The sequence below is a fragment of the Aythya fuligula genome, chromosome Z, assembly GCF_009819795.1.
Source record: "Aythya fuligula isolate bAytFul2 chromosome Z, bAytFul2.pri, whole genome shotgun sequence".
Taxonomy (NCBI): Eukaryota; Metazoa; Chordata; class Aves; order Anseriformes; family Anatidae; genus Aythya; species Aythya fuligula.
The window spans coordinates 13,373,247-13,388,951 of record NC_045593.1 but is presented as its reverse complement, the minus strand read 5'-3'; the positions used below and the strand labels follow the sequence as shown (position 1 = coordinate 13,388,951).

The window sequence follows — 15,705 nt, the reverse complement described above, 5'->3', positions numbered from 1 at the left end:
TGGTATCCTAGGCTGCATTCAGAAGCATTGCCAGCAGGCTGGGGGAGTAATTTTCCCCTCTACTCAGCCCTGTTGAGGCCACATCTAAAGTATTGTGTCCAATTCTGGGCTCCCCAGTACAAGAGGGACATGGACCTTCCGACGTCCAGTGAAGGGCTACTAAGATGAGTAGGGGACTGGACCATCCCTCATATGAGGAGAGGTTGAGGCTCTTTAGCTTGGAGAAAAAACTGAGGGGAGTTTTCATAAATGCATGTACATGTAAATACACAAAGGTAGAGTGTGTTCTAGTCAGATTCCAGGGGCTAAAGCTGGTTCAGCCCAGCAAGGATCAGACCAGAGCTCTACACGTATATAACAAGAAAGCTTTATTATGAGCTATTTACATACATACCAACCCCAGGGTGATGACAAGGGTGCTGACAAGCGTGGTGCTGTCCCCAGTGATACTTAGCCAGGTCGTGATCAGCATCCCATCAGTGTGGTAGGTGTCAAAGTCTTGCGGTTGTCCCCACAGAGGCAATATTGACCTCGGTTGATGTTCCTGCCCCACCGATGCAGAGCAACTTGCTCTGTTACAAGTTTTGCCCCTGCACGCTCCTGAACCTGGGGCAGCACACAATTAATGGTCCCAGGTTCAGGGGAGCAGTCAGCAACCCTTGATAGGCTGCTGAGATCCCACACAGCCACATGGCCTGCATGGATTGTCTCATGCCAGGTAACTTGTGGCCTGGTGCTGTATCACTGAGCAAGCAATATGCATCATTGCGAGGTCAGAGATTGACCTTGCTCGTCTTACAGCAGTGCCTGTTTCACACTGGACCAACCTTAACAGTTCTTAAACCTAATGCAGGGTGTCAAGGGGACGGGGCCAGACTCTGCTAGCGCCCAGTGAGAGGATGAGGGACAACAGGCACAAACTGAAGCACAGGAGGTTCCAGCTGAATACGAGAGGGCATTTCTTCACTGTGAGGGTGACAGAGCACTGGGACTGGTTGACCAGAGAGGTTGTGGAGTCTCCTTCTCTGGAGATACACAAAACATGCCTGGATGCCATCCTGCACAATGCGCTCCAGGTGATCCTGCTTGGCAGAGGGTTGGACTGGATCATCTCCAGAGTCCCTTCCAACCTCACCTCTTCTGTGATTCTTGATGGAGTTGGGGCGGTTAAGGGATGGTGAAAAGGGACTTGCTCTGAAGTGTTTTGAGGCACACGAGCCAGGCTGGGCAGGTGGACGATTTAAGGGAATCCAATACATTTCCCCAAGGTGACAAAACACGAAGTACAGGGGTTCTAATTCTTTATGTTGTATTTCACCTAGATTCCCATACTTGATCGGGACCACTGGCTTGGCAAAGTGCCACCTCACTGCCGCCCCGAGCCGTCGCCACGTGTGCAACGCGACTCCGGTCTCCCCCCAACCGGGGCTGAGGCGCCACGGCCAGCTTTCTGTAGCCGCCGGACATTTCTCCGCCACGGAGCCCCAGCCAACGAAGGAGAGGAGCAGGCAGCCGCCATGTCGGCAGCCGGGGCGGTGCTGCCCGCTGGGCGGGCGCGGGCTCGGGCTCGGCCCCGCGCCTGCGCCCTGCGCTGTCCCGGCACCGCCTCGGCCGTTGGCGGCGGGTGAGGGCGGCCGGCCCGGGGCTGGGGGCGGCTGAGGGGATGGGGTGGAGGGGGGGGGGACGCGGCTCTGGGGCTGCCTGGGGACAGCCTCATTGCGCCGCCCCGGCTTCGCCGACGGTCCCCTGGGTGATGGGGTGTGCAGTGTGCTGGCCCCCCGGGTGTGAGGAGGCTCCGTGGTGGTTCTGGTCTCTTGCACAGAAAGGAAAACTTCATGGTTTTCCTCGCTGTCGGTCTTCTTGCTAGGGCTTTCAGCGAGGTGTTTTGTCGTGCGGCTTCTTTCTCTCGCTTCCTTCTGGAGTATGTAACCTGTGGGTAGCCAGTGAGCCATGTGAGTGAAAATACGAGTGAGTAGCCAGTGAACTATAGCGTGTGTGAGCGCAAACAGCAGTTACTGTGGAGATGCAGGTAGGATCGCCTCTGTTTGTGGTTAACTGGCAGCTGCTGCAGTTAGAAATCAGTGTCCTCGATCCTGATTCTCTGCCCACCCACAAATAATGAAAACTTTTTTTCCTTTTCTTTCAAATTCTTCTTAGGTATGTGAAAAGGCCATCATAACATATACATATTTTTAATTATGGTTACCTACTGGTTTTACGAGAATGGAGATTAAGTTAGATGTTCTCATCTCTACGTCCATCAAACAAAGAAAACCATGGACTCGCATCTCCTGGATTGGACAGGTAAGTACAAAGTACAGTTATTAAATAAAATTCTACAAAGAATAGATATATTTTGATTATATAACACTTTGTATCTCTGTCTACAGGGAGGAGGGTAAAAGGGAGTTGATTTGAAAGTATCATGATTAACAGTTCCCAGAAAAAAAGTCATTCATTTGAATCTTCTTGGCTTGAGGCTGGAGCAATTCAAGACTGCTCAGATAAACAATAAAAAGTCAATGTTTCAAAACACATTCCCTGTATTGAGTTTTTTGTTCTGATGGTTTTAGTTTTTCATAATTTTTTCCAGTACATCGTTGAAAATTGTAAACAATCCCCTGCTGCGTTTGTTGAAAGATGTGCTTTCGTAAGCCTTTTTGATAGAAGGAGACTAGTTTGTTGTTTGTTTGTTTTTTTCTTCTCTTATATGTTCTTCTCTTACATGTTTTGAGTTGAATTATGTAACTGTTTAAGGGCCATTCCTTCTACTGAAATATTGGCAAAAATCTGACTGAATTAGACATTACAACATGAGGTAACAGGTATCTACTGGGATATGTTGGCATGTGGTACAGTTGAGATACTTTGAGGAAATTATTAGTAATGACCACAAGTCTAATTTAATAAACTTGTGAACCAAATGCATCATTAGCATAGGGTGATGCTAGATATGATATTGTACTGTAAAGCAATCATACAAGCACAAATGCAGGCTGGGTGGAGAAGGAATTGCAAGCAGTGCTGAGGAGGACTTGGAGAGGATAGTTGAGGAGCTCAACGTGAGCTGTTAGTATGTTGTTTCTGCCCTGAAATCCAGCCATGTCCTGAGCTACATCAGAAGCAGCATGGCCAATCACAAGGGAGGTGATTGTCCGCCTCTGCTCTGCTCTCATGAGACCCCACTGGGAGTCCTGTATTCAGCTCTGGGGCCCCCAGCACAAGAAGGATGTGGGGCTGTTAGAGCAGGTCCACAGGAGAGCTGTGAGGATGGTCAGAGGGCTGGAGCACCTCTCCTGTGCAGTCAGGCTGAGCGAGCTGGGGTTGTTTAGCCTGGAGAAGAGAAGGCTCCTGGGAGACCTTACAGTGGCCTTCCAGAACATAAAGGGGACCTGCAGGAAAGCTGAGGAGGTACTCTGTGTCAGGGAGTGGAGTGACAGGACAAGAGGGAATGGCTTTAAAGTAAAAGAAGATAGATTTAGATTAGACACTAGGCAGAAATTGTTTCCTGTGAGTGTGGTGAGGCACTGGCACAGGCTGCCCAAAGAAGCTGTGATTGCCCCATCCCTGGAAGTGCTCAAGGCCAGGCTGTATGGGGCTTTGGGTACCCTGATGTGGTGGGAGGTGTCCCTTCCCACCAGAAGGGACATATTTTGTAACGTATTTTCTTTCTTTCCCATCACTGTTTTTCTCTAAGAGTTTTTAATGTCTGTCTGAATTACTTGGCAGGCTTACCTAGAAAATGTAATGTTTTAAAAATCACTAAAAAAAAATATTTTTTTTTCTTTTGTCAGGAAAAAGAGGCTGTTTTTCTTCTAGATGATAAACATATAAATGAAATTAACTTGCCATCAGGGAAGACAAAGAAAAAAATCCCTCGGCTGCAGTCACTGTTAAAAAATGTAGTTGTCTTAACAACATCAGGAAATGGTAAGTATAGTATGTTATGAATTATAAACTCATGCTATTTTATTTATAGTTGTAACAGTTTGGAAAGATAAAATACCTAAAGTATTTCTCAGTTCACTTTCAGCTTTAAAACTGTGGTTAAAAAGGAAGGGAAGTAATTTTAAGTACTTCACATTAAATGCTTCCAAACATCTCTCCCCTAATGAACACAGGTGCTTGGTTGGCAGGAATACTTACAACAGGAGAGCTATTTCTTTGGAATAAAGATCAGGACTGCTTGAAAATCATTCCAGCAATCGAAGAGTCTAGGAAGGTTGTTGTAGCAGCACAAGGTAAATGTTTCCAGTTTGTCTTTTGAAAATGATGTAGAGCCAAAATGTTTTTCCTTTTTTTTATTGGGTGTTATTGCACAAATAAAAAGCTATATTCTTATTTTGGTTTGCATTTGTATAATTTGTTTGCTAGCTAAGCTTTGAAAAATGTCTATTTTATTACGTAAATGAAACTTTTTTCATTTAGAAATCTGAAAACTGTAATCCATTTTAAAACACAATGTATATTTTATAATGATTAGTTATCAACTGTAGAAGATCATTCCTTATGTTATAAATATTTTAGAGGAGACGTACATTTGAGTTAAACACTGTATGCATCATTTTAAGTTTATTTTCTAGGTAGGGTTTTATGACATGCTAACTGGAGAAAATACTGCGAAGTCATATAATTTATAAATAAATCTAGTACTATTTAAGTTGTATATCATCGTGTCATTTATTGGATATTTTAACTGATACCATGTTACAAAGTGAAGTATTGTACAAGTAATCCATCATTTTAGGAAACATATGTAGTGCGTTTAGGAGTTGAAGGTAGTAGATAAGTAGAGTACTTGTGCATCATATTTCTCATGAAAAGATGGATTTCAGGAAAGACCATCTCAGGAAACACCTCTAATGGATGAGTCCTATGGGAAAGATGATTCATAAAATCCATACAAATGGTCATGCCATTACATTACTGTTGCCAAAGGTCTACTATTAGTGATGAATCTGGAAATGAAAGACGTTTAAGGTGGCAGCTTGGATTTGTTGTGAAAGAGATTAAACTAATTTTCATGTTCATTTATTTTTTTAATCTATATTCAGCAGAACAGCAAAAATTTTTCTGAGAAGTTGTTGTTTCTTCCAGAGTGTTTGATGAGATTGTACTTGTATGTGTCTGGAGATGGCAGAAAGGCGCTGTTAACTACTCCTACAGCATGTGTCTTTCTGTGGGAGAGCACAGAACATGAAAACGAGCCCTCTTATAGAAGTTCTTCTGGGCATTGGACACAAATTTTGCCTGATGAATCAGTGATGTTACCTTCTACTGAAGAAAAAGAAATTGGAGTGCATGCTGCTTTCATACAAAATGAGGTAAAAAATGGGACCTAAAGTAATCATGTAATCTCCTAAATAGATTTGAGCCACAGAAGGTACAGTAAGCAATGTCTGCCTCTTTCTTGTTTGTAGGTTTAATTATTCAGTTTGTAGCAGATTTAATGGCAATGTAAGAACAGCCATACTGAATCAGATCAAAGTTCATCTAGCCCCATATATTCTTGCATGCTTTAAATTCCTCAAATTTCTAAATGACAACATTATGTTATAATTTAAATAACTACTGAGCTAAATATATACGTAATCACGTACAGTCAGGATTTTCAGTTTGGTTTGTCTTTTTGTTTTTTTTGTTTATCCACAGGTACTGGGAGATTGCTGTTTGTGCTCATTTGTGTTTTACTCTGAAGAGTGTTTGGTACTCACATTTTTGATTCTGCGGTGGCATGAATATAGCTTTAAATATGTTAGGTATGTTCAAAGTTATTTGAAGTTGCATTAGCTCAAGAGGAAGTTTTTACTATAAAATACAGGGTTTTAAAGCTGCACATGAGCATGTATTTACATTGATGTAAAATTAGTTTATGTAATCTCTCATGTTTTCTGTCATGTTTTGAATCTTCTTACTCTTCTATTTAGAACAGTTGATTTCCGTTTTCAAACTCTGAATAATCCTGTGTTGGATGACATTATACTGTCTGAGGAGGTTGTTTCTGGCTAGAATGCAAGTGTCTTAATTCTGTGGCATGCATCTCTCTATTTATTTTCATGTTCTGTACATGTAGTCGAAACTTTTGTCCCATAAAAATCATTCTCATCATTTGGACACAAAAATTTTAAATTCATATACTAATTTGTAAGGTTTCTGAAGAAAACTAGTGGGCGTTTTTATTGTACATGTTTCATGTGTCTTTGTCTTGTGTGGTTTCTTCTATGATACATAAGTCATTCCATTCAGCATTAACTGAATTATCTCTTGTTTTTGTGGTCTTTTTTGGTATTCAGTTCTTTGCCATACCAGATCCACTGGGTACAGCAGACTTGTTCTCTTGTTAATTTGATTCCTCAGTGTGTACCTGTGAAGTCAAGAGGAGCTTTGCTATCTGCATTTGCAAGAGATGGACTGTTACTTGCAGTAGCTGTTAACCAAAATGATCCAAAGGTATGAATGAAAGACAGTGTGTCACTGAAGCTAGTAGTTCAGTTTGCATGAGGTCTGGTAACAAGAATTTAATAAAACATTTTAGAACTAATTTTCAGCTTATGTAGGAGCAAGTTCATATTACTACATGTGATTATATTCATATTGGTATCTATAGCTAAGAAATTCTGCCACAACTTTTTGAATGCTGTTATTCAGCTGAGAAACCCATGTCATCTCTTCTCTTATCTCTGATCTCAAAGAAATACAATAATAAAGAAATTAAAGTAAGTTACTTCTTTGTGTCTGGAAAAATTCTGGATGATTCTATCTCAGGCTTCAGCCTAAGACATACAGGAGGTTATGACCTCACTTGATAACGTTATTTCTTCTAATAAATCAGAGACCAAATCCTAATGCAGTTTTTAGTGTTGGTGTTAATGGGGAAATTAACCAGTTTATTTAGTGTACAAGGATGGGGTGATACTGTCCTTCAAAGCTCCAGTTATTCACCAACATGACTGGAGAAGAGTAATTTTACTTTAAGGGTTTTAGAAAAAAATATTAAAGGAATATCTAAATATATATTTGGTATATAATAATCTTTAACTATTTTTCAAATATAGAAATGGGCATACAAACTAATAAATACTCTTAACTTGTAATAAATATTGAAATGCAACGTCACTTTCATATGGAGTAGTGTTTCCAGGACATCAGATATAATGCATAACACACTAGTAGAACTTACTTTTACAATATTGACGTTTTGATACAAACATTAACAGTTTATTTACATGCGCTTTTTTTTCGTTCTAGGCAACTCAGATTTTGTTTTTAAACACCCTGAATTTTGTGACTGTTTCGGGTAGCCTTAAAGGTTGTAGTAGCAAGAGTAGCACCGTCCCATCCAAGTTTATTAGGTCAGTAATCGATGTTTCTGCTGTTGTATTTTTAGTTTTTGCTATTTAGCTAATAGCTAATCATTGCTATTATTTTTATTATTATTTTTGTTTGAATAAAATTAACCTAATGTTTGATACAGAGATCTGACAGAAAATACCTTTCCTTCCCAATATAGATCTTACTGGGTCGGTGACATGAGCTGGACTCCTGATAGCCTTTTCTTAGCTTGCATGTTAAAACGTGGGTCTTTGGTTTTATTGACTCGTATGGGTGAATTGCTGACCCTGATTACTTCTGGCTGCTCTGTAGAATTTGGACCAGCAGAATTTATTCCGTTTCATCCACTAATAACATACAGGTAAAAGGGCTTGAAAATGTTTATACATCCTTGTCTTATGATTATATCTTATTTTCAAACATACTTTTTTTACGGATTTAAACTTCATCTTTCAGGTTCAGTCTTTTGATTTTCATGTGTCTTTTCAATGTTTCTCATCCATAGTTGTATTTCTTGTAATGGGTTTGTTATAACAAAAATTGGTATTGTGATAGCGTAAGTATACATTATTTGACTTGTTTTTTTTTAGTGTTTGGTTTAGTAATTAAAACTAGCATGTTTTTATGATGCAGGAAAAAACTAAATTTACACAAAAAAATATACACTTGTTTTAATCCAGTCATATTTCTTTATTCTTTATTATAAATTCTTTATTTAATTTAACTTACAGAACATTATATCATGTTTCTGTTTCAGATATGGTAAATAACATATCTGTGTGGACAAAAACTAGTTAGATGTTCAATTTTTGGAGTACCCCCTGGTGTAAATTTTGAAATTCTGCTGCTGGGTGTATCAGGGAATAAATGGATCTCTGTTAATGCTTTGTAGCATAAATTGAAAGTTAAAAAAAGTAATACATTCTGAATACTTAGAAGAAACAAACCAGAATTGAAACATTACTATATTGAATGTGTGTGTTACATATATATATGTAACTACTACATATATATAGGATAAGATATATATACATATCTATCTATCTATATATACATACATACATATATATATATATATACACACACACACATACATACATATATATATATATGTATGTATTCATTGGAACAGGCTGCCCAGGGAAGTGGTGGAGTCACCATCCCTGGAAGTCTTCAAAAGACGTTTAGATGTAGAGCTTAAGGAAATGGTTTAGTGGGGACTGTTAGCGTTAGGGCAGAGGTTGGACTCGATGATCTTGAGGTCTCTTCCAACCTAGAAATTCTGTGATTCTGTGATACATAGATAGATATCCTGCTATTACTACTGAGTGACTGAAGCTGGATAGCACGTAAATGTAGTATGTCATCAAAACATTCAAAGCGTTATAATACCTTCCTACACTGTCTAGTTGAGAAATCAGATAGTAAAATGTGTTAAAATACATGAATTAAGGTTATTTATTAAATATCTGCATCTACTTTGTTTTCAAATAATCTATTCAAGCTTGGACTACTAAGATACAGAAAAACAACAGCAATTTTACCCAGTTTTTAAAGTGTTACTGGGTTAGCATTACAAGACATGCACAACAGTTTTCCAGAACTCCGTTAAGGATTCATTCTTTTTTTTTTTTTTTTTTTTTTTAAGAGAAGACTTTGTAAAACCTCTTTGGTTAGAGAAGACTTGTTTGTTAATTTTAAAATATTTGTGTTGAATGTCTGAACTAATTCAGAAATATTAAGATTCAGATCTTCAGGGACTTTTTGGTTTTCGTATGTGACTATCAGAAGTTGAACAGGATTGCATGTTCAAATGCTTGTCATAGACAGCAAGACCTAGGTAAGAGGGCGTGATGTAGAGATTTAAATTCAAACTGGGGAAAATACTGTTTTATTTTTCTAAAATTCATAAAATCAGAACTGCAGAAAAATAGTGGCATGTTGCAAGCGCAAACAGTGTTACCCAAAGTTTACTCATCTTGAGAAAATTTAGATACTTCCTTAAAATTCTGAATGGGGCTATTGGGATGGTAGTGGAAGTTATAAAAAATGTTCTTAAGTTATTTCTTCTCTATTCTATTCATGATTACCATATGTGATACTTGCGTCTTTTTTTTGGTTATGTCTTTTAGACAGCACCACTCATGTCAAGACTCTAGTCAGACTCTTGGTTCTTCAGCCTCTGAAAGTGACCTCATGAGACAGAGATTCTCTGTTGCTTCACACTCAAGATTGCCCTACCTCATAGTCTCTGATGGATACATGATAACAGTGCTAAGATTTCCTAACAGTCTTACACCAGCAGGATTTTTAAGATCCCTTTTGCTTGATTCAACCCAACGGCTGGAAAATGTCCGAAGGAATCTAGTGAACTCCAAGGTAGGGTTATGGATTTTTGTGTGCTTTAAGTAAAATAAAACTTCATACATATAAAAATGCACCTTTTCAAACAGAGTGCCTAAATTTATTGTGAAATTAGTGTAAATTCTTTTGAAGTAGGAAGCAGTTTCGAGGATGGCATTGAACTGAAAAACACCGAATTTATAGTTTTATTCAAAACTTTATTCCTGTGAAGACTAGGTAGCATTTCAGTAAAATGTAGTAAAGGACATGGACATAGCCTGAACTGTTACTGTGTATTCTTTCTTAATCTGTGATAGAATAGGGTGGATTTCTCTATAGAGTTGCTTCAGAGCATCGACTGGTATTATACCACTCTGACCAACTCATCCTCTCAGAATGATGCAGAAATTATTATGTAAATCTGCTATGTCTCTAGGTAGGTGTTATTCTAGAGTAGTCAGCAGCAGTCCCAATGATGTTGTCTATATTTATATTAGGGCCTTAACTGATGTTGTTGGCTAAGGCTTGTTAAAAGTTCTTGGGTTTATTTTTGTATCACTTCTCAGTAGAGCTAAGTCCAGGAAAATGGAAACCTTTGAAGGAAAAGGTTTTGCAAGTGTTACCAACCACCTAGCTTCCTAATAGGATAGGTATTGAGAATTCTTGTGTTTGCCGTTGGTATACCACTTGTCTTCAAATGGCTATCGGTTTGTTTTTAATTTTTTTTGAGAAATGGAATATTCTGGTATTTATGTATAAACCAGGAGAGTGGGCAGGAATTTGAGGCAACATTGAAAGATATGTTGCTGTTAAGAATGCAAGAAGGGCCTAATTACTAATAAACATGTAGGATCATTTGAGGGATCAAGAAAGCAGATTCCTTCAGCATGAAAAAATAGAGTTGTCAAATACTGAGAAAATTCAGAGTTCCAAAGCATGGCCAAATCATGGTTTGTTTCTATGTGAATGTATACCTGTTAACCTGTTCTTCCTTTCTGTTTGGGACTTTAAAACTGAAGCTTTTTACCTAAGAGACCAATTTCCTTGTTATATTTACCAAGTATCTGGTTTGATCTTCCTTGACACAAATAATGATTTGTATTTTTATTGTCCATTTTAGTCTAAAGGGAGACATCTGCATATGCGATCACTGTTGTCGTTAAAAGCTAGTCTTTTAAAACACACTCAAAATCATAACTCCATCAATCCCAACATTCCAAAATTTCTGGAGGAGGACACAACGGAAATGAGTGAGAAAACTGTGGACTTACTGGTACTTAATAGCATTTTTCCACTTATAATTGTACAAATTATTTACTTTTAAGATATTCTAGATTAAAAGGTGTTGCTTCACTATATTAAAAGGTGTATAGCTTCACTATATTAAAAAAAATAATATCATGCTATAAGGTATATTAATGGAAAGTATATTATTATCCTAAGAATGTAAGTTATTTATCCTCAATTTTAGAGGATTCAAAAAATCTGTATATCTCTTTTGGAAGAATGGCACAGTAACTTTGATCACAGAACAATCTCCCAATTTCATTTCACACCTTTGCTTTTTTGTTCTTTGTAGTTTTGGGTCTTATGTTGAGTAGCTTCTATATTTTACAAATATCTGGCAAACACTCTTCCTCAAACTCTTGGTTTAATAAAGAACGGGTGTTTATTTCTTGATTTAGACACTCTTGCAGTCCCTACAGCAGAAGTGATTTTTTTTGTTGTTAGGTAATAAAATTTCTATCTGCACAAATATTCTGGATAACTGTATTTAATTTGAGCTCTAGGTGAAACTGATAATGAATTAAACATTATTATCAATTAGAGTTAGTTAAGAATAAAAGTTCCATTTGTGAAACTCATTAAATGGTGGGTCGCAGACTGAGCTCTGGCAATAGGCTTGAATTAAACTGTTGTCTTTTATTTTTCCTTTCCTGGTTTAGGATTATGAAGAAGAATCAGATGATGAAAAACATTTTCATAATAGCTCTTCCAGCTGCATTAGCCACAGAATCCCCTCATTTGTTGGTAAAGCTGATCAAGGCCACTTAGAATTTGCATCAATGTTTGATACTATTCATGCAAAAGACAATGCTGAAGAGAAGGATAACATATCACTAGAACTGCATTCCATACAGAAAAATCTCCTTGCTGCTTGGCAAATAGGGGTTTTAAAAAATATACAAGAGAAGGATACTTTTCTGAATTATACAGTAAGCTGCATTACCCATTTTTTCAACATTCTTCAGTTTGTGAAGTGTTCTCTGCTAAATCAGGATGCACTTTTATCCAAGTCCGTGAAGAATACTCACTGGATTCATTATGTTTTAAAATATTTTCAACAGTACTTAACCGTCTTGCACTGGCATTCAAGAGGCAGTCTTACTGGTCATGTGGCAAAGCTGGCACTGCAAACTTTAAAGCTGATGCTTGTTCAGCAACAAGATCTGTTGTTCTCCAGAAACCTTTTTGCATGCTTCTGTCTTTTGAAGATGGTTTCTCACACTCTAAGTAGCATATGCATACCACAGTATGAGAATTTTCTTGCATCTCCTGGTGGTCGTAGTCCTGTGGAGCTTGACTCACTTGTTGTGCCTGTTTTCCTACTTCTTGATGACAGTGCGACTCAGAAATTCAGCTCACTGAAATCTCTGCTTAGAGAGCCTCCTCGAGCAGTAAACTATGATGAAAAAACAGAAAAAAGGTATGAATGAGTTTTGCCTGGAAGAAGTGTTGTAATAGCTATTTTATTTTTCAAATATACAGTAATTGCAACATCCTTTTGTTTTTTTTATAGCTCACTCCATGGAAAAGCATGGTAATCTATTAAAGCATGCAGATGGGGTCTCAAACCTAAGTTGAATACAGTTCAGTTACACTAACTTAACTTTCAGTTGGTTCAGAGATAAATGATGGGGTAACAGCTTGCACCAGATTTTACAATTTATGTTGTTTTTACTGCATTATGTCCATTCCTTCCCCTTCCAAGCAGAAGTTCTGAATTCCATGGAGCCAAAAGGTGGCTCATATGCAGTATATCTATGACATGGGTTTAGTCAGCAAACTTTGCATGTGATTATGTATATATATATATATATATGGTGGCCTGGAGCAAGAAGCAAAACTGCAGTATGTGGAAACATTGAACTATCAGCAAGCACTTCCTCTTTGAAGTTTTACACATAGGCTTGAAAGAAACTTTCCTCTTAATACAGTGGAATATATTTCTTCAATAAGCTGAAAATATAACGTTAGGTTCATTGTAAATTTGATAGGCAATTGTCTCTTACATGATGATGCACATTCTGGGTTAGTTGTACTCCAGGTATTGAGCGGTACATTTATTAATATGACTGGCTCTGCACTTAGTAGTATTGGAAGCAGAAGTGCTAGAGAACAAGATGCAGATGTATTACAGTTTTGTGTAAGCTTTCTCAGGTCTGTGCCAATGTCTATTTGGTTGTTATTGGCAAGTTGATTACCTGTCTAAGCTGAGTACTTCTTAATAGTACCATGCTAGGCTGCAGGGACTTGTTAGCCCTGGGTTCATTCTCTGCAGTCAGCTTTCCCCTGACTTCATTTTTCTGTTATGCTTACTTACATCATATATTTCATCAGTCTTCTTTACAGAGTCACCGATAATCTGCGTTGAGATTTATCTGGGTTGTTTCATTTCCCTATTGTTTGGATAGCCAGGGATTCACTTTGAAGACAGTGTTTAGGTACTTGAAGGATCCTAATTCTTCTGAATTTTCATAAACAGCAATGTGTATTGATCAAAAAGCAAAACCCAGGGCAAAAAGTGTTTATTTTTCCTGTTGTTGTGGTGAGGAAAATAGTTATTAACATACGCATAATTTTGCTTTTAAATTCATAATGCAAAACAGGAAAAAAAAAATGAACTGTTTTGTCTTTTCATATTTTACTTCTTGAACTACAGATTGGTTGTACTATGGCGACTATTGTACAAGAAAGTGGTTTGGTATCAGATGCAGCTGAGCAGAAAAGCATACAAGAATGCAGCAGAGGAGTCTGTTGTCTCATTGCTCTTAAGTCATATACAAGCAACTCTCCAGTCTTCAGGAGTGGCCTTAGAACAACATTTGAAGATTAATTCTGTAGCTGGTTAGTACTTCGTAAAGAACTAAGACTGTTAGGTAGTTGCACAGTTAACTGAACACTAGAAAACTAGGTCCAACTTAATGAGAGTCAGTAACTGTCCACCAAATTAAACAGTAAGTTAGCATTGGGCTTCTTTTAAAATTTGGTTAGAACTCTTCCAAATACTTCATGTCTACACTTGTACATACTATACTTGTATTATCCTATAGAGCTTGTTGAGCTAAATAAAAAAAAATCTATTAATTTTGCTTTGAATCAGGAGTTAAAGAATATGAAGGAAAGACCCGAATCCTGCTCTGTTTTATTTCTTCTGAGGTAGATTGGCATCGCAATGCTTGTCTTGACTGGATTTCTATTTAGAAATCATGCTTAGTCTGTGTGAACACTGTGGGCATGGACACGTCATGTACATAAATGCAGTCAGCCTCAACCAAACATCATTAATGTAACATAATGGACTTAATCTAGCATATTTATTTTGCGAAAAATATATTGCTGTAGCTTAATTTCCTACAGTTGTGTCTGGTGCTCTATCTTCCACACTGTGTGTGCATGTTTTGTTTTGTTTGTTTTGTAAATCATACTGCAGTAAATGTGTGTTTGCACATGTAAAACTGTAACTATGTAGAGCTTTAAATGTATTGATATGTGATTTTTTTTTTTTAAAGGTGAGGAGAACTTCCTTTTGGGCTCATACAGAGAATCTGTGGATGTTTGGAAAAGATCTCTTTGTGAAATCAAGGCAAAGGGTAAGGGATAAAATATTTTCTTGATGGGAAAAGGGGAGAGTGTGTGTAATTACTTCGTGTAGTTATTTGTGATTCTCTGTTGCGTTGTCAAAAAAAGAGGCAAGAAAGATAAAGGATGCATGTTTAAAGTTGATCTGGAGATTGAATAGACACCAGCCAGAACTTACGTTTGATTGTTCCTTGAGAAAAGCCCATACATTTCTACATTGATATCAGAGTTTTCTTCTGACTGTAAAGTACTTGGTAAAGGAAGGATACATTGTGCAGAAAGAATTCAGGTTACTGGAAGACTAGTGGATCTCAAAGCAATTTCTTTGTACTTTAGGCATCTCTTCTGTAAAGGCTAGACTACCTTGAGCTGTCCTGTTTGTCTGTCTTAAGTTATATTTAGAAAACTGCCATATCTCTTTACGTGAAGCCATTATGGATTACAGTTAACCCACCAGTAACTCAGAGGTTGACAGAGGATTGTATATCCTAAAACAGCTGCTCCTGATTCCCTCTGCTCAGCTTCTCAGAGTAGGTATTTGTGTAGATATCTTTCTGGAGTAGGAGGAACTTACACTTTCAAACTTGCTCTGTCTGTTTTCTGTGGTTATTGTTTCCTTGTCTAATGACTTTCTTCCTCTTTTAATGCAGGTGGTAAAAGAGCGTGTTTTCTTCAGACTAGATACTACCTTGCTATACTGTTCTGCCATCTGTATCACTATAACTTGTGTGAGGCTCAGGGACTCTGTGATCATCTAGTACAAGAGATTCTGAGGCGATCACAGGTCTCAATGAAGCAGATGGAAAAATTTTCTGGTATGTCTGAATTGTGTAAAACTGAATGTGTATCTTGATACTGTTTGAGTAACCTAGTATCTGATATGTATGCCATCACACACACACTTAACATCATGCATTTTTCTTTACACTGGACTGAAGCTGATGTCAGACCGATCTCTGTTTTAAGTGACCTCAGAGATATTTTTCTGATTCTCAGATGTCCTTTCATCTTTATGTGTTGGAGTAAGCATTCAGGCAGCTTTCACTGTAAAATTTTTAATGAAAACTTGGCCTGTATAAATATCCCTAGATTCAAATCAGTTTAAGGAAAGTCCTTGGATAGAAAAAGTAACGGGGAAATTATGTGATTTCATTCTGTATTGATCTA

At 37.8% G+C, this 15,705-nt stretch overlaps 1 protein-coding gene across 1 annotated transcript in view; it reads left to right on the top strand.

Annotated features, from left to right (window-relative positions):
- The first annotated feature begins 1,598 nt into the window (after nucleotides 1-1,598).
- Nucleotides 1,599-15,705, top strand: part of CPLANE1 (ciliogenesis and planar polarity effector 1) — a 58,372-nt gene continuing 44,265 nt past the window's right edge. Inside the window, exons 1-15 of the mRNA XM_032206281.1 lie at nucleotides 1,599-1,624; nucleotides 2,158-2,304; nucleotides 3,795-3,930; nucleotides 4,122-4,241; nucleotides 5,098-5,324; nucleotides 5,653-5,759; nucleotides 6,294-6,450; nucleotides 7,249-7,352; nucleotides 7,511-7,693; nucleotides 9,465-9,711; nucleotides 10,796-10,948; nucleotides 11,622-12,382; nucleotides 13,619-13,803; nucleotides 14,469-14,549; nucleotides 15,189-15,353. Of these exons, the coding sequence (XP_032062172.1) occupies nucleotides 2,224-2,304; nucleotides 3,795-3,930; nucleotides 4,122-4,241; nucleotides 5,098-5,324; nucleotides 5,653-5,759; nucleotides 6,294-6,450; nucleotides 7,249-7,352; nucleotides 7,511-7,693; nucleotides 9,465-9,711; nucleotides 10,796-10,948; nucleotides 11,622-12,382; nucleotides 13,619-13,803; nucleotides 14,469-14,549; nucleotides 15,189-15,353 (2,707 nt within the window). The 5' untranslated portion in view covers nucleotides 1,599-1,624; nucleotides 2,158-2,223. The remainder of the gene's footprint in view (nucleotides 1,625-2,157; nucleotides 2,305-3,794; nucleotides 3,931-4,121; nucleotides 4,242-5,097; nucleotides 5,325-5,652; nucleotides 5,760-6,293; nucleotides 6,451-7,248; nucleotides 7,353-7,510; nucleotides 7,694-9,464; nucleotides 9,712-10,795; nucleotides 10,949-11,621; nucleotides 12,383-13,618; nucleotides 13,804-14,468; nucleotides 14,550-15,188; nucleotides 15,354-15,705) is intronic.